This window comes from Mytilus galloprovincialis, chromosome 9 (genome assembly GCF_965363235.1).
Source record: "Mytilus galloprovincialis chromosome 9, xbMytGall1.hap1.1, whole genome shotgun sequence".
In the NCBI taxonomy this organism is placed as follows: domain Eukaryota; kingdom Metazoa; phylum Mollusca; class Bivalvia; order Mytilida; family Mytilidae; genus Mytilus; species Mytilus galloprovincialis.
Window position 1 is genome coordinate 68,385,553 of NC_134846.1, and position 18,385 is coordinate 68,403,937.

General features: G+C 32.1%; 2 protein-coding genes across 2 annotated transcripts; both read left to right on the forward strand.

Annotated features, from left to right (window-relative positions):
• Window positions 1-1,521: 1,521 nt before the first annotated feature.
• On the forward strand, window positions 1,522-7,152 carry LOC143045750 (uncharacterized). The gene is made up of 3 exons (XM_076218471.1): window positions 1,522-1,831; window positions 2,582-2,702; window positions 4,743-7,152. The coding sequence occupies exons 1-3, from the start codon at window positions 1,775-1,777 to the stop codon at window positions 6,008-6,010; spliced, it is 1,446 nt and encodes a 481-aa protein (XP_076074586.1). The 5' UTR covers window positions 1,522-1,774; the 3' UTR covers window positions 6,011-7,152.
• Window positions 7,153-12,528: 5,376 nt separating this feature from the next.
• LOC143045751 (uncharacterized) lies at window positions 12,529-17,972 on the forward strand. Its single transcript, XM_076218472.1, has 3 exons — window positions 12,529-12,651; window positions 13,402-13,522; window positions 15,563-17,972. The coding sequence occupies exons 1-3, from the start codon at window positions 12,595-12,597 to the stop codon at window positions 16,828-16,830; spliced, it is 1,446 nt and encodes a 481-aa protein (XP_076074587.1). The 5' UTR covers window positions 12,529-12,594; the 3' UTR covers window positions 16,831-17,972.
• The last annotated feature ends 413 nt before the right edge of the window (window positions 17,973-18,385 follow it).

Sequence of the window (18,385 nt, forward strand, 5' to 3'; positions counted from 1 at the left end):
TGTGCTCCGGCAGGGTAAGGGTTAAACTTCATTATTAATCCAATTATTTTTTATCATTGCCAACATGTTATGTATTTTTGGATGACGTGTCAAAAACAATTCGGCATTTCAAATTTTGGAAACCAACACTCTACCTGTCGACTTATTCCTTTATTTGCATGAGGCAGAGTTAATAAATAGCCATTCAAGAAAAAGAACAGAAATAAACCTGTCATTGGTCTTAACCTTCTTGTTCCATTTTATGGATGATGTCTTTTCACTGAATTATATATTGTTGTTTACTTTGTTGACTTCATCTATTCTACTAAACTTCGAATAAAGGGTACCGTACAATTACAGTCTTCATATGTTGACTCCCTTCTATGACAATGAGGGTAGATACATTACTAAACATTAGATTAGTTGACCAGCCATTGTGAAATAGCCATTATTGTGTTAGACTTATCTTTGTCTTAATACTGTCTTCTTGTGCTGTGAAGCCAGGTTTGGTCCACCATTTTCTGTATTTGAAAATGCCTGTACCAAGTCAGGAATATGACAGTTCTTGTCCATTCGTTTTTTATGTGTTTTGTCATATGATTTTGCCATGTGATTATTGACTTTCCGATTAGATTTTCCTCTGAGTTCAGTATTTTTGTGATTTTACTTCTTGTTAACACTTGTGACATAACTGAATTCGACTTTTCATTGTATTTTACTTGCAATATGCTGAAGTTTCTCATTGACAACTTTTTTTTTAATATGGAGATATGTCTTATTTTTTTATATTTTTTTTTATAGTGATTAGGATTATATTACAATGACTGCTGTACCCCAATAGTTGACGGGTTTTTTTTTTGTTTGTTTTCCCTAAGCATTGTTGTCAATATAATGAGATTATAGGAAGCTATAAAAACCGGATTAATTCACAATTTTCCTACATATAGAAATGTTTGTACCAAACCATGTATATGACAGTTGTTTTCCATTCGTTAGATGTGTTTAATCTTTTGATTTTGCCATTTGATTAAGGACTTTCCATTTTAAATGCTTTTCTTGTTGTTAGTCTTTTCGTCCATTTTCCTCCTGGCCATGTTATTAACCGTTCTTTTATACTATTTGAGTGCCCCCATATTTGTACCTTCTCTTATTTCTGTACATTTTCTTTTATACTTTCCGTGTGATATTCTTTGGAAAAGATACGATCATGCAAAATAAAATATATATTGAAATCGACGTACTTGTTTTCACAATGAATAATATCATGGTATTTCAATTGGAATAACAAACAAATGATTTGCTCGCTTAAGGAAACGTGACTTTATTAGTTGGAAAATGAAGTCTCAAAAAGCGAAACATTAGCATGATTAGGTCCAAAAAAATAAATACATGATAAACACAAATAAGAAAATTATTGTCGATAGTGTATAAAAATAGAGATATTAACTGAAAATAATGTCAAACAGGAAAAACCCAAATTTGCTTCCTGGTACGTTATACGTTATACTTACCTCTCCTTTTGAGTGGTAATGCAAATAAGTGATGACAATAAAGTCCGGATTAGAAATATTCTATGACAAAAGCTATTGATAAAGAATAACAATCAAATGCAACCGTATGAAAGTATTTATAACACATATTAAATTCATTGTTCCAATCAAATGTAAAAAAATAAGTGTCAAAATGCATGAAGTTTCTGGAGCGTGAAATTATTGAAAAATCAATGTATTTAGATATCTATTTGTTGGGAAAATTTGGGGAATCCAAATACCTATTTTTAGAAGTCACTTAAAATATGGAAGGTACGCCATCAACAAATATTGCGGATTCACCAATTGCTACTATTTTACAGGTACATTTACATTATTTCATCTGTGATAAACTCAAGTTAAATAGGAAAATGATTTTTTTAACAAAGTTTATTGATATAATAGTTGCCAATCATATATGATCATAATATTGTATGTATAATTTTACAATGTTCTTTATATTTATGTAATAATTCATCCAACCAGAATGGACTCATTCCATTATTTTCCCAGGTTTAATAAAGTCTTTTTTTTTATAGACTTCACCTTTTAGATTTACCTTGGAGTTAGTGATTTTTGTTAACCCTCAGATACGATAATCTACGATTTCGACATAGTCCGAGATCATCATGCACGCTCAGTTACGTTAATCAAACATAAACAAGTGAATTAAAAATCTTTCACACGGCTCAGAATAGATATGTTCGAAAATGCCTATCTTTCTTCAAATCACTAAGTCTGATTCAACAATTTATATATTTCAGATATAGCGGTAACTGTTTTTTTTCCATATAAATCATAATTCTTCCTAGATCAGTGGACTAACGCAAGATACACGAAAGGAGAGAGAGAGAGAGATTAAAATCGGCCGACTGTTACTAAATTCTGAAAGCTAGCTGGAAGCTCTTTCTTATGTGTTTTATTTTTCTAATGTTTTTAGAAGACTTTGCTTTTCAGGAAAAAAAAATAGGTATAAAACTCACAAGGACGTTTAATCATGACTGTGTGGGGTTGTTATCTTGTTGACGTCTTTGATTTATATAATCCTCTATTATTTTTAACTTTTTTTTTAGAAAATAGGAAAACTGCAAACTGAAAATGAAGATCAATTTTTGCATTTAAAATATAGCATTGACGTTTTACATCAACAAATAGCAAGAATGAAAACAGCTTCATCAATGGAGCAAAGACGACGTAAGTTAATTGAAACACTAAGATATCCAGATAGGGACGCATCGTATAGTTAATCATGTTATCAATTAAAAAATATTGATTTTTACAGAGGATGACCTTGAGGTCACTCCGATGTATTGTTATCGCTTAAATTTCCGTCATGCATAAATTAGTCAAATTAGTTTTGGGTTTTCAACACCAGTGAAAAAAGTGCATTTTCATACCTGCGATTTCTGTTCTCCGGTTGTACGATGTTTCAACAAAATATGGAATCATTTCAGTTGTTGATTTAGTGGTGAAAATTTGACTGAATTTTACCTTAATAAATACGGTTTTACATGTTTAATTGGTGTTTAAGAAAGAGGTCAATTGCTCTTGTTCATTCATAAAATTATCGTTCATTCATAAATTTATCGTAAAATAAAAATCACTACACAGATTATACGTGTAATGACTACCTGTAATCTAAAAATAGCGGTCTCACTAATGACAAGAAGAATTTTAGCGACAAGAAGCGTCAAGAACGGACAATAAGAATAAATTTAGCGACAAGAAGACTATTTAGCGACATGAAAACTTCTCGTATCCCATAAGGATGACACATCAAATGAACAATTATGTGTGGGACTTAGTTTTAAGAAATGATGTCAAAGTAACACTATGAAAATATTTTTAGTAAGCTGAAATATATATTTATTTTTTATATGTTTATGTCTTGTAAGATATTTCAACATTAGCGTCTCGAACGGTGAAATGTTTTAACTGAATGGTTAATTTAAATTAATTATGAAAATTGTTAAAATTAAATCAATAAAAGTAATTATTGCCCAGTTACAAACACTACCAGGGGATAATCCATAAAAAAAACTTTAAAAAAAACTTTAGCCTGGTAAACTTGTTGTCTCCTTGTGAAATCTAAAACATATCAAAAATGATTTCCTGCTTAAGTCTTTTATTGATATAAAGTCAAACCCTTCTTGCTTTTCACTAGACAACCATGTCCTGTCAGGTTTAATTCTTATATATGTAGATGAAAAATAAATGTCCCCAAATCATTAACATGGCAGCAATTGCTTTTACAGCCTTTAAGGTTTCGATTTCTTTTACAGAAGAGTGTCCACCATGTACTTGCACTGCACTATAATAATAGTAGTATAGAATGAACATATACAAATAGATGAAAATTATATATACATGCAATCGTAATATTATCAATATATATAACAACAAACCAGTGTATTCTCTATGACTATTATTATATAAGTATAATAGTCCAAGGTATACTGATTTCTTGCACTACAATATAATAGTTATTACGGTGAGGTTGAATTTCCTGTCATTTATTCATCATCCAAGCACGAACTTGTATCAGAAAAAAATATCTTTGTAAATTAACCCCAGTTTCATGTATAGAGATTTGATCTGTTTCTGTTACATGAGCTTTTGACCATCCACAAGAACCTGTGGTCATCCGATGTTCAGTACTTAAGTACTTTGATTAATAGTCTGTGTTATTACTGCTGCTGTCGAATACCAATGCAACCCTCCTTGTTGTCAATATTGGAAACTTGCATGATGAATATTGGTTCCCAATGGTTCTCAATTACTAACTTTATTTGGCTTTTTAAAAACAAATATTCGAGCGTCACTAATGAGTCTTTTGATGACGAAAAACGAGGGTCTGGCGCAAATATAAAATTGTAATCCTGATATCTATGAAAAGTGTATTTACACATTTTTATGTAAATCCAATCATTGTTCTAAAACTAAGCTAAACACTCCCAAATTTGACCGTAGGTATTTTCCATATGTATTTCCATTTTATAATGAGTTATGCAAATTTGTTATTTTCGTTATCTATGTTTGCAAACAACTCACCAAAGATATAAATAAACATCAAAAGTCGTTAATTTCTCTATCTCTAGCACTTGCGTGTGTTTTATGAAAAAACATTTCTGCGGTATTTAAACCCCTTTGTGATACAATGTTTCCACTGTAGTTATATACTGAATGATTGTAGCTCGCCTTTAACAATTACCATATTGTGTCTTCATATTTTAGATTTTCAAGAAACATATAAAGGCAATCGCCATTCCAACCATGATAATTTTGCAATGCATAAAGAAGTTCTGCAGGATTGCCTGGAACAAATGGTTAAAGATATCGACCTTGAAAATACGGATCTTTTAGATGATCTGCAAGCAGCAGAATGTCTAACGAGTGACGAAGCTGTCGAAATCATACGCAAACCATCTAGACGAGATCAAGTCCGCAAACTTGTAATACATTTAGGAAGGAAAAGTAGTGAAAGATTTTCCGTATTTTTAGAAAATATTCAGAAAACATCGAACTATCCACATCTAGCAGAAAATTTAATGCAGTCATACAACAGAAGGAAGAATCGGGTGACTAATTTATCTTCTGTTCCAAAATGTCTTGTCTGCGTTTTGAAGCAAGACGTGTTTGTAAAGGATGTTATTGACAAACTATACAGTAATGGTTTAGTATCTATGGAAACATTTGAACTTGTTATAGATCAAGTTGAGCTTGATAATAAGATGAATTGGGAAATAATATTAACTCAGCTTAAGCGATCACGTGATCCTCGAAAGGCTAGACAGGTTTTGCAAGAAGCATTGTCAAAGAAATATGAACATATATCAGCACGAATAAATAAAACCCACTTTCCTGAAATTATGTGTCAATGCAGAAATATCAACAAGAAATTATTGTTTATTCCAGCAAGTCTAAATTCGGACACCACTGGAAGTCTTGGTGACGTGAGCACAACATCTGACTGTAAAATGTTTCCAAGTAGTACTCATCAAAACCAAACACGGGAGTCATTAAGTTCTGCAAAAAGTGATAACTCTACACAGATCGACTTTAGTAATATTCCAAGCACTGTAGCATGGCTTGAATCAATCCCTAATGATCAATTTACGGAGGTTAACAATGACATTTCAGATGTTGTGGATGAAATTGTAAATGAAAACCGGTCAATTTTCTCGATTGACATGGATTCCGTTAGTAAAACGGGAAATATAGAAATTGATTATGACTTGGAAAGTAAAAGTTCATCTGCCTTGGAAAATCATGAAAGGATAGATAAATGTACTGTCTATGGGAAAGATGATATATCTTCAACGGTTACACCTTTATCGTATGCAAGTGTGGTGTCGAAAAAGTCGTGCACATCAGAAACTGCATTTACAAAAAAGTCTTCTTGTGGTATATTCGATACTGCGACGAAAAAAGGTCAACCAAAACCTAATGTCACACCAAGAAGAAACAAAAACACATCAATAGGCAGACCAGCAGAAAGCTGAAGTGAGATAGGTACAATTTATTTGTCAAAGACCGACAAACCAAAGTCTGCTATTGTAACAACCAATCATCGTTCCAAAAAATCTATGTTCAGTAACAAAGATCCAGTCAAAGACCACGATTCTAATACAAAAATAAAGAGCACACGCATGTCAGGTTCGAATCAGTCAGATCATTGTTCAATTCTACAAAACGTGTTTTTCGAAGAACAGAGAAAAATACATGGGCAATGTTCAGTTGGAAATACTGAAAACATTTCAGATAATCGTTCCTGTACAGTCAAACAAAGCAAAAATCAATTGACTAAACCCGAAGATACATCAAAGGAAAATAGCCTCCGGCAGACTACAGTGTGTTCTACAGGGGACAGTAAACGGGGCCAAGGAAATAAGAAAAGAAGAAAAAAACGAAAATGATAATTCTTTTTTAAATCACCTGCAACATTTGAAAGTAGGCTCTCTACCTCCAACAAAAGAGCGTTAGATTATGAACTTCATTAGATCTTACCAACCACCTCATTTAGCTCTTAAGATGTAGAAAAATGTTTGCTGGTTAATATGCATATTTTTCTGTTAAACTCAGGTGGCAAATATTGTATTTATACTAGATAGACATGAATAAAATTAGATTTAGGAAACTGGTCAGCGCAACTGAACAATACAATAAACCAAAAAGAAATATTCGCTCAGTTATCACTATTTTAAAAAGTGCTTTTTTCTGTAAATTTAAAGAATTGTTACTATGTAACTGAAAACACATGCAACAAAAATTAGCTTAAAAGGGTTGGTTTTGTTAAGACTTTTTCACGAATATTTTGTAATATTACTCATAATATTTTACAACCTTTTTACACCCGGTTTTATTTTGTATTCATATTGATCTCGACCTTCTGTTGTCTCATCTTATTGTCATTTACACCACACTCCATCAATTACCATACTCGTCAAAAGTGTCGAGTTTTTGGTATTGTTTATTAAAACATACATATTCAATATCCTCTTTTCTGCAATGAAAAGGGAACTAAAATGGCAAATTAGAATAACTCAGGTGAATTGTATAACCTACTTCTCATGTTATGAATGAATTATATTAATTTAATATATGTTAGATGCATTTGTTAATAATAAAATCTATTTTAAATCAACCGGTTAGAATTAATTGTTAAGCTGGAATTTAGTCGTTCACTGAAAACCCTTATCGGCAATTGCGGGCGACTGATGCTTCGAAATGAATACTGCCTTCTTAACGCTGGTGATATGACATGCACAAGGTCATTAAGCCAATGTTGTACTTGTTTTGCTTCTTTTATACTGCAATCAGCTATTTTACTATACAGATAAAGCTATACGTATAAACGTTAGCTTTATACGTCAATGACCTCAACTCACCTATAAGCCCCGCCTACTTGCAACGTCACGACACAACCATGACAACGTGTAGTAACAATGGTCAAACTTTTATGAATTTAAACCTGTTATGTCTTCAAATTGGTAATTTATATACCATGTTTATCAAATGTTATTAATTAAATTCATTCTCCCTTTCTAATTCCTTAAATTGTCAATGCTTACCGCCTAGACTACGCTCATAGGGAAATACCCTAAAATGGTACCCCAAGGGGGAAATTCCAAACACTTTTTTTTGAATAATATTTGTTTCATATTTTTATTATTTTTTTAATTTTTTTTATCGATTTCAGTATAAAAACAATATACGTATAGTGTCTTGAAATATGAAATTTATTTGTATTCGGCACGAAACGGGAAAATGCTCGGTAGAACCTCGCATTTTCCCGTTTCTAAGCCTCATACAAATAAATTTCATATTTCAAGACACTATACGTATATTGTCTAATTAATGTCATGTATATTCAGTGAAGTAAATGATACATCAAACATTGACCTTTTCTTTTATTACATCCACGACAAAATGTTGGACATATTATTTAACCCCTGTCCGTTCCAAATTTGGAACAGGGGTTGACAGCTTTTTACGGTTTCAAGCTAAAACTTTAATATTCTGTAGGGTGTAAGTATATATACCAACAAATGACCAATGCAGTTGTACGCATATTGTCAAGATTTAGATTGTCTTTAAGCTTACCATTAATTACATGATCAGGTCTTATTTTCTCATTGTTTGATTGAAAACTACATGTACCGGCTCAAGTAGGATATACGGTACTATAGTTCCGGCTTTTTTGCCGTAAATTCCTACGCGTATGTATTCATGGGTAATAAAGGTAAAACTGTTTGAATGTTTCATTCTAGTAAAATTAATGAGTGAAAGACAGGTTGACAAGTCGACAGGTTGACAACTTTGAAAATGTTATCGTTGAAATAAGTGGTTGACAGGTTGACAAGTCGACAGGTTGACAATTTTAAAAATGTTATGGTTGAAATAAGTGGTTGACAGGTTGACAAGTCGACAGGTTGACAGGTTGACAAGTAGACAAGTCGACAGGTTGACATTGTTAAAAATGTTATCGTTCAAATAATTGGCTGACAGGTTGACAAGTCGACAGATTGACAATGTTAAAAATGTAAAAACAAATTATAGTTAACAGGTTGACAGGTCGACAAGTCGACAGGTCAATAGGTCGACAGGTTAATAAGACGTTGACCAATTGATAATAGCGTTATGTATAACTGGTAGGCAAATTGACAAATTGACAATGTACCTATACACTGTATAGGACTGTATCGGACCACAGATGAATTATCACGTTATGATTGGTTAAATTCCGTCACGTGGTGACCCCTTATGAGACCATATGGGGTTAGTAAGTTTCCTATGGGGTTCATTACGCGTTAATGATGGCGACGTCATCTATTAATGTTGTTGTGTTTCATTGTTAATTTTTCAACAAAACGCCGCAGAAAAAGTCCAGCGTCCGATAAATTCGTTATACGGTTAACTACTGACCCCATACGGATCCATAGAGGGTTAGTAAAATTCATAGGGGACTCGGACTCCGGCCTCACCCCCTATGGATTTTACTAACCCTCTATGGATCCGTATGGGGTCAGTAGCGAACCATCTATACTATTAAACGGGAAGACCTCATTTTTGGTGTCGCTTCTCTTCTTCCGAATTCCAAAACCCCAAGAAAAATTTAAAACGGAAAGTCCCTTATCAAATTATAAAATCAAAAGCTGAAACACATCAAACAAATGGATAGCAACTGTCAATTGACCTATAGTTGTTAATGTCTGTGACATTTTGGTCTCTTGTGGAAAGTTGTCTCCGGCAATCATACCACATCTGATTTGTTTATATTGATACAGGCATTTTCTTTTAAAGAAAAGATAGACTAAACCTGGTTTTATATCTAGCTAAACCTCTCACTTGCATGACGGTCGCATCAAACTCTCTAGTTAGTATCTTGTATATCTAATAATGAATATTTAAAATCTGATTAATTTGAATAGTTTATATCTGTGTTTTTGTTACCTAATAATTGCCGCCAGGTAGTAAATTATGTAGCTATTATATGAAGAGTGTATGTTTTTTTTTTCACGAAGTAAATAGATGGAAATATATCAATAACTTACTTTCACTTTATATAGTTTCTAACCATGTATAGCAAATGATAAGAACAATATTTTTTATATCTTTTTGTTGTGAAAACATTGTTTCTGTAATCTTAACCATTAAAATTATTACGTTCATAGTTATTATATTTTCGCATGTAATGTATATCTATAGTAATGCATCTCAATCATATGACTTCTTTCAGTAATAAAAGAGCGATATTGGTCGAACTCATGTATTATTCAGATAGATAAGTAAGAAAGTGTCTTTTTCATGGTTGGGGAGGGATGCGGGGTTATTTACTAACAAACAGTCTAATACATGCAAAAAACAAAAAAGATAGAACGGTTTACAAAATAATACACAGAAAACTAAAGACAGAGCAACCCCTACAAAAGCAAAGGGTGTGACAGGTATATACATCGGGTGGTTGTCGCTTTGACACATTCCCCATTTCCATTCTCAATTTTAGTAATACAGATAACAACACGCCACTTTTAGCTGTTGTACGATAATTCCAAATTGATGTTTTTTTATATTTAAAACCAGTTATAAAACATTGTATAAAACTGAAAAACGAGTGGATGAATTGATATTTGTTAATGTACATAATACATAATAATACATATTAAGACAATACCATATTAACTTGATAACTTCTTTGCAGTATAACGATAAGTTGTGTAGCATGTTTTACTGTTGCTTGTGTACAATACAAAAGGTAGAGAACATACTTCTTCCTTCTCGAAATAACTGAGTACTAACTTACTAGTATTTGATCTTAACACTTTATTTCCTGTCGTACGCGAGGAAATAGTTAATACTATTATTTTCAAGTCTTTGGTGTTGTCCGGCCGGAAATTGGACCCCACACACTCTTCTGTTACACGCTTTCAAAGGGCACCGAGTTGGTTATTTAATAGATAATTATGTAGAATACTGGGAGCTCGAAATTGTCTGTACACATAAAGACTGTAAACATTCAGCTAAGGTATATTAATATCGAGAAATATTCTAATAATTGATTGTTTTTAAGTATTATGAAAATATATTTCTCATATTTCTATTCAGATCTAGATCGCTTGTTTTCTGGTTTTTTACAATCCAAGATATTGGAAGACATCCGATCTACCTAACAGTTCAAATTCTTTTACGGTATCAAACTCATAGATCGAAATTAAACTGACAACGCCATGGCTAAAAAAGAAAAAAATCAAATCGACAAACAATAGTACACAACACAAAACATAGCAATACTAAATACTCAACAAACTCTCATGTGCTCCGGCAGGGTAAGGGTTAAACTTCATTATTAATCCAATTATTTTTTATCATTGCCAACATGTTATGTATTTTTGGATGACGTGTCAAAAACAATTCGGCATTTCAAATTTTGGAAACCAACACTCTACCTGTCGACTTATTCCTTTATTTGCATGAGGCAGAGTTAATAAATAGCCATTCAAGAAAAAGAACAGAAATAAACCTGTCATTGGTCTTAACCTTCTTGTTCCATTTTATGGATGATGTCTTTTCACTGAATTATATATTGTTGTTTACTTTGTTGACTTCATCTATTCTACTAAACTTCGAATAAAGGGTACCGTACAATTACAGTCTTCATATGTTGACTCCCTTCTATGACAATGAGGGTAGATACATTACTAAACATTAGATTAGTTGACCAGCCATTGTGAAATAGCCATTATTGTGTTAGACTTATCTTTGTCTTAATACTGTCTTCTTGTGCTGTGAAGCCAGGTTTGGTCCACCATTTTCTGTATTTGAAAATGCCTGTACCAAGTCAGGAATATGACAGTTCTTGTCCATTCGTTTTTTATGTGTTTTGTCATATGATTTTGCCATGTGATTATTGACTTTCCGATTAGATTTTCCTCTGAGTTCAGTATTTTTGTGATTTTACTTCTTGTTAACACTTGTGACATAACTGAATTCGACTTTTCATTGTATTTTACTTGCAATATGCTGAAGTTTCTCATTGACAACTTTTTTTTTAATATGGAGATATGTCTTATTTTTTTATATTTTTTTTTATAGTGATTAGGATTATATTACAATGACTGCTGTACCCCAATAGTTGACGGGTTTTTTTTTTGTTTGTTTTCCCTAAGCATTGTTGTCAATATAATGAGATTATAGGAAGCTATAAAAACCGGATTAATTCACAATTTTCCTACATATAGAAATGTTTGTACCAAACCATGTATATGACAGTTGTTTTCCATTCGTTAGATGTGTTTAATCTTTTGATTTTGCCATTTGATTAAGGACTTTCCATTTTAAATGCTTTTCTTGTTGTTAGTCTTTTCGTCCATTTTCCTCCTGGCCATGTTATTAACCGTTCTTTTATACTATTTGAGTGCCCCCATATTTGTACCTTCTCTTATTTCTGTACATTTTCTTTTATACTTTCCGTGTGATATTCTTTGGAAAAGATACGATCATGCAAAATAAAATATATATTGAAATCGACGTACTTGTTTTCACAATGAATAATATCATGGTATTTCAATTGGAATAACAAACAAATGATTTGCTCGCTTAAGGAAACGTGACTTTATTAGTTGGAAAATGAAGTCTCAAAAAGCGAAACATTAGCATGATTAGGTCCAAAAAAATAAATACATGATAAACACAAATAAGAAAATTATTGTCGATAGTGTATAAAAATAGAGATATTAACTGAAAATAATGTCAAACAGGAAAAACCCAAATTTGCTTCCTGGTACGTTATACGTTATACTTACCTCTCCTTTTGAGTGGTAATGCAAATAAGTGATGACAATAAAGTCCGGATTAGAAATATTCTATGACAAAAGCTATTGATAAAGAATAACAATCAAATGCAACCGTATGAAAGTATTTATAACACATATTAAATTCATTGTTCCAATCAAATGTAAAAAAATAAGTGTCAAAATGCATGAAGTTTCTGGAGCGTGAAATTATTGAAAAATCAATGTATTTAGATATCTATTTGTTGGGAAAATTTGGGGAATCCAAATACCTATTTTTAGAAGTCACTTAAAATATGGAAGGTACGCCATCAACAAATATTGCGGATTCACCAATTGCTACTATTTTACAGGTACATTTACATTATTTCATCTGTGATAAACTCAAGTTAAATAGGAAAATGATTTTTTTAACAAAGTTTATTGATATAATAGTTGCCAATCATATATGATCATAATATTGTATGTATAATTTTACAATGTTCTTTATATTTATGTAATAATTCATCCAACCAGAATGGACTCATTCCATTATTTTCCCAGGTTTAATAAAGTCTTTTTTTTTATAGACTTCACCTTTTAGATTTACCTTGGAGTTAGTGATTTTTGTTAACCCTCAGATACGATAATCTACGATTTCGACATAGTCCGAGATCATCATGCACGCTCAGTTACGTTAATCAAACATAAACAAGTGAATTAAAAATCTTTCACACGGCTCAGAATAGATATGTTCGAAAATGCCTATCTTTCTTCAAATCACTAAGTCTGATTCAACAATTTATATATTTCAGATATAGCGGTAACTGTTTTTTTTCCATATAAATCATAATTCTTCCTAGATCAGTGGACTAACGCAAGATACACGAAAGGAGAGAGAGAGAGAGATTAAAATCGGCCGACTGTTACTAAATTCTGAAAGCTAGCTGGAAGCTCTTTCTTATGTGTTTTATTTTTCTAATGTTTTTAGAAGACTTTGCTTTTCAGGAAAAAAAAATAGGTATAAAACTCACAAGGACGTTTAATCATGACTGTGTGGGGTTGTTATCTTGTTGACGTCTTTGATTTATATAATCCTCTATTATTTTTAACTTTTTTTTTAGAAAATAGGAAAACTGCAAACTGAAAATGAAGATCAATTTTTGCATTTAAAATATAGCATTGACGTTTTACATCAACAAATAGCAAGAATGAAAACAGCTTCATCAATGGAGCAAAGACGACGTAAGTTAATTGAAACACTAAGATATCCAGATAGGGACGCATCGTATAGTTAATCATGTTATCAATTAAAAAATATTGATTTTTACAGAGGATGACCTTGAGGTCACTCCGATGTATTGTTATCGCTTAAATTTCCGTCATGCATAAATTAGTCAAATTAGTTTTGGGTTTTCAACACCAGTGAAAAAAGTGCATTTTCATACCTGCGATTTCTGTTCTCCGGTTGTACGATGTTTCAACAAAATATGGAATCATTTCAGTTGTTGATTTAGTGGTGAAAATTTGACTGAATTTTACCTTAATAAATACGGTTTTACATGTTTAATTGGTGTTTAAGAAAGAGGTCAATTGCTCTTGTTCATTCATAAAATTATCGTTCATTCATAAATTTATCGTAAAATAAAAATCACTACACAGATTATACGTGTAATGACTACCTGTAATCTAAAAATAGCGGTCTCACTAATGACAAGAAGAATTTTAGCGACAAGAAGCGTCAAGAACGGACAATAAGAATAAATTTAGCGACAAGAAGACTATTTAGCGACATGAAAACTTCTCGTATCCCATAAGGATGACACATCAAATGAACAATTATGTGTGGGACTTAGTTTTAAGAAATGATGTCAAAGTAACACTATGAAAATATTTTTAGTAAGCTGAAATATATATTTATTTTTTATATGTTTATGTCTTGTAAGATATTTCAACATTAGCGTCTCGAACGGTGAAATGTTTTAACTGAATGGTTAATTTAAATTAATTATGAAAATTGTTAAAATTAAATCAATAAAAGTAATTATTGCCCAGTTACAAACACTACCAGGGGATAATCCATAAAAAAAACTTTAAAAAAAACTTTAGCCTGGTAAACTTGTTGTCTCCTTGTGAAATCTAAAACATATCAAAAATGATTTCCTGCTTAAGTCTTTTATTGATATAAAGTCAAACCCTTCTTGCTTTTCACTAGACAACCATGTCCTGTCAGGTTTAATTCTTATATATGTAGATGAAAAATAAATGTCCCCAAATCATTAACATGGCAGCAATTGCTTTTACAGCCTTTAAGGTTTCGATTTCTTTTACAGAAGAGTGTCCACCATGTACTTGCACTGCACTATAATAATAGTAGTATAGAATGAACATATACAAATAGATGAAAATTATATATACATGCAATCGTAATATTATCAATATATATAACAACAAACCAGTGTATTCTCTATGACTATTATTATATAAGTATAATAGTCCAAGGTATACTGATTTCTTGCACTACAATATAATAGTTATTACGGTGAGGTTGAATTTCCTGTCATTTATTCATCATCCAAGCACGAACTTGTATCAGAAAAAAATATCTTTGTAAATTAACCCCAGTTTCATGTATAGAGATTTGATCTGTTTCTGTTACATGAGCTTTTGACCATCCACAAGAACCTGTGGTCATCCGATGTTCAGTACTTAAGTACTTTGATTAATAGTCTGTGTTATTACTGCTGCTGTCGAATACCAATGCAACCCTCCTTGTTGTCAATATTGGAAACTTGCATGATGAATATTGGTTCCCAATGGTTCTCAATTACTAACTTTATTTGGCTTTTTAAAAACAAATATTCGAGCGTCACTAATGAGTCTTTTGATGACGAAAAACGAGGGTCTGGCGCAAATATAAAATTGTAATCCTGATATCTATGAAAAGTGTATTTACACATTTTTATGTAAATCCAATCATTGTTCTAAAACTAAGCTAAACACTCCCAAATTTGACCGTAGGTATTTTCCATATGTATTTCCATTTTATAATGAGTTATGCAAATTTGTTATTTTCGTTATCTATGTTTGCAAACAACTCACCAAAGATATAAATAAACATCAAAAGTCGTTAATTTCTCTATCTCTAGCACTTGCGTGTGTTTTATGAAAAAACATTTCTGCGGTATTTAAACCCCTTTGTGATACAATGTTTCCACTGTAGTTATATACTGAATGATTGTAGCTCGCCTTTAACAATTACCATATTGTGTCTTCATATTTTAGATTTTCAAGAAACATATAAAGGCAATCGCCATTCCAACTATGATAATTTTGCAATGCATAAAGAAGTTCTGCAGGATTGCCTGGAACAAATGGTTAAAGATATCGACCTTGAAAATACGGATCTTTTAGATGATCTGCAAGCAGCAGAATGTCTAACGAGTGACGAAGCTGTCGAAATCATACGCAAACCATCTAGACGAGATCAAGTCCGCAAACTTGTAATACATTTAGGAAGGAAAAGTAGTGAAAGATTTTCCGTATTTTTAGAAAATATTCAGAAAACATCGAACTATCCACATCTAGCAGAAAATTTAATGCAGTCATACAACAGAAGGAAGAATCGGGTGACTAATTTATCTTCTGTTCCAAAATGTCTTGTCTGCGTTTTGAAGCAAGACGTGTTTGTAAAGGATGTTATTGACAAACTATACAGTAATGGTTTAGTATCTATGGAAACATTTGAACTTGTTATAGATCAAGTTGAGCTTGATAATAAGATGAATTGGGAAATAATATTAACTCAGCTTAAGCGATCACGTGATCCTCGAAAGGCTAGACAGGTTTTGCAAGAAGCATTGTCAAAGAAATATGAACATATATCAGCACGAATAAATAAAACCCACTTTCCTGAAATTATGTGTCAATGCAGAAATATCAACAAGAAATTATTGTTTATTCCAGCAAGTCTAAATTCGGACACCACTGGAAGTCTTGGTGACGTGAGCACAACATCTGACTGTAAAATGTTTCCAAGTAGTACTCATCAAAACCAAACACGGGAGTCATTAAGTTCTGCAAAAAGTGATAACTCTACACAGATCGACTTTAGTAATATTCCAAGCACTGTAGCATGGCTTGAATCAATCCCTAATGATCAATTTACGGAGGTTAACAATGACATTTCAGATGTTGTGGATGAAATTGTAAATGAAAACCGGTCAATTTTCTCGATTGACATGGATTCCGTTAGTAAAACGGGAAATATAGAAATTGATTATGACTTGGAAAGTAAAAGTTCATCTGCCTTGGAAAATCATGAAAGGATAGATAAATGTACTGTCTATGGGAAAGATGATATATCTTCAACGGTTACACCTTTATCGTATGCAAGTGTGGTGTCGAAAAAGTCGTGCACATCAGAAACTGCATTTACAAAAAAGTCTTCTTGTGGTATATTCGATACTGCGACGAAAAAAGGTCAACCAAAACCTAATGTCACACCAAGAAGAAACAAAAACACATCAATAGGCAGACCAGCAGAAAGCTGAAGTGAGATAGGTACAATTTATTTGTCAAAGACCGACAAACCAAAGTCTGCTATTGTAACAACCAATCATCGTTCCAAAAAATCTATGTTCAGTAACAAAGATCCAGTCAAAGACCACGATTCTAATACAAAAATAAAGAGCACACGCATGTCAGGTTCGAATCAGTCAGATCATTGTTCAATTCTACAAAACGTGTTTTTCGAAGAACAGAGAAAAATACATGGGCAATGTTCAGTTGGAAATACTGAAAACATTTCAGATAATCGTTCCTGTACAGTCAAACAAAGCAAAAATCAATTGACTAAACCCGAAGATACATCAAAGGAAAATAGCCTCCGGCAGACTACAGTGTGTTCTACAGGGGACAGTAAACGGGGCCAAGGAAATAAGAAAAGAAGAAAAAAACGAAAATGATAATTCTTTTTTAAATCACCTGCAACATTTGAAAGTAGGCTCTCTACCTCCAACAAAAGAGCGTTAGATTATGAACTTCATTAGATCTTACCAACCACCTCATTTAGCTCTTAAGATGTAGAAAAATGTTTGCTGGTTAATATGCATATTTTTCTGTTAAACTCAGGTGGCAAATATTGTATTTATACTAGATAGACATGAATAAAATTAGATTTAGGAAACTGGTCAGCGCAACTGAACAATACAATAAACCAAAAAGAAATATTCGCTCAGTTATCACTATTTTAAAAAGTGCTTTTTTCTGTAAATTTAAAGAATTGTTACTATGTAACTGAAAACACATGCAACAAAAATTAGCTTAAAAGGGTTGGTTTTGTTAAGACTTTTTCACGAATATTTTGTAATATTACTCATAATATTTTACAACCTTTTTACACCCGGTTTTATTTTGTATTCATATTGATCTCGACCTTCTGTTGTCTCATCTTATTGTCATTTACACCACACTCCATCAATTACCATACTCGTCAAAAGTGTCGAGTTTTTGGTATTGTTTATTAAAACATACATATTCAATATCCTCTTTTCTGCAATGAAAAGGGAACTAAAATGGCAAATTAGAATAACTCAGGTGAATTGTATAACCTACTTCTCATGTTATGAATGAATTATATTAATTTAATATATGTTAGATGCATTTGTTAATAATAAAATCTATTTTAAATCAACCGGTTAGAATTAATTGTTAAGCTGGAATTTAGTCGTTCACTGAAAACCCTTATCGGCAATTGCGGGCGACTGATGCTTCGAAATGAATACTGCCTTCTTAACGCTGGTGATATGACATGCACAAGGTCATTAAGCCAATGTTGTACTTGTTTTGCTTCTTTTATACTGCAATCAGCTATTTTACTATACAGATAAAGCTATACGTATAAACGTTAGCTTTATACGTCAATGACCTCAACTCACCTATAAGCCCCGCCTACTTGCAACGTCACGACACAACCATGACAACGTGTAGTAACAATGGTCAAACTTTTATGAATTTAAACCTGTTATGTCTTCAAATTGGTAATTTATATACCATGTTTATCAAATGTTATTAATTAAATTCATTCTCCCTTTCTAATTCCTTAAA

What these genes read in the sequence shown, in the direction of transcription:
- LOC143045750 (XM_076218471.1), top strand. Translation starts at nt 1,775, where the DNA reads ATGGAAGGTACGCCATCAACAAATATTGCGGATTCACCAATTGCTACT. An exon ending in CAATTGCTACTATTTTACAG is followed by an intron (nt 1,832 to 2,581) that starts GTACATTTACAT and finishes CTTTTTTTTTAG; the next exon opens with AAAATAGGAAAACTGCAAAC. An exon ending in ATCAATGGAGCAAAGACGAC is followed by an intron (nt 2,703 to 4,742) that starts GTAAGTTAATTG and finishes TTCATATTTTAG; the next exon opens with ATTTTCAAGAAACATATAAA.
- LOC143045751 (XM_076218472.1), top strand. Translation starts at nt 12,595, where the DNA reads ATGGAAGGTACGCCATCAACAAATATTGCGGATTCACCAATTGCTACT. An exon ending in CAATTGCTACTATTTTACAG is followed by an intron (nt 12,652 to 13,401) that starts GTACATTTACAT and finishes CTTTTTTTTTAG; the next exon opens with AAAATAGGAAAACTGCAAAC. An exon ending in ATCAATGGAGCAAAGACGAC is followed by an intron (nt 13,523 to 15,562) that starts GTAAGTTAATTG and finishes TTCATATTTTAG; the next exon opens with ATTTTCAAGAAACATATAAA.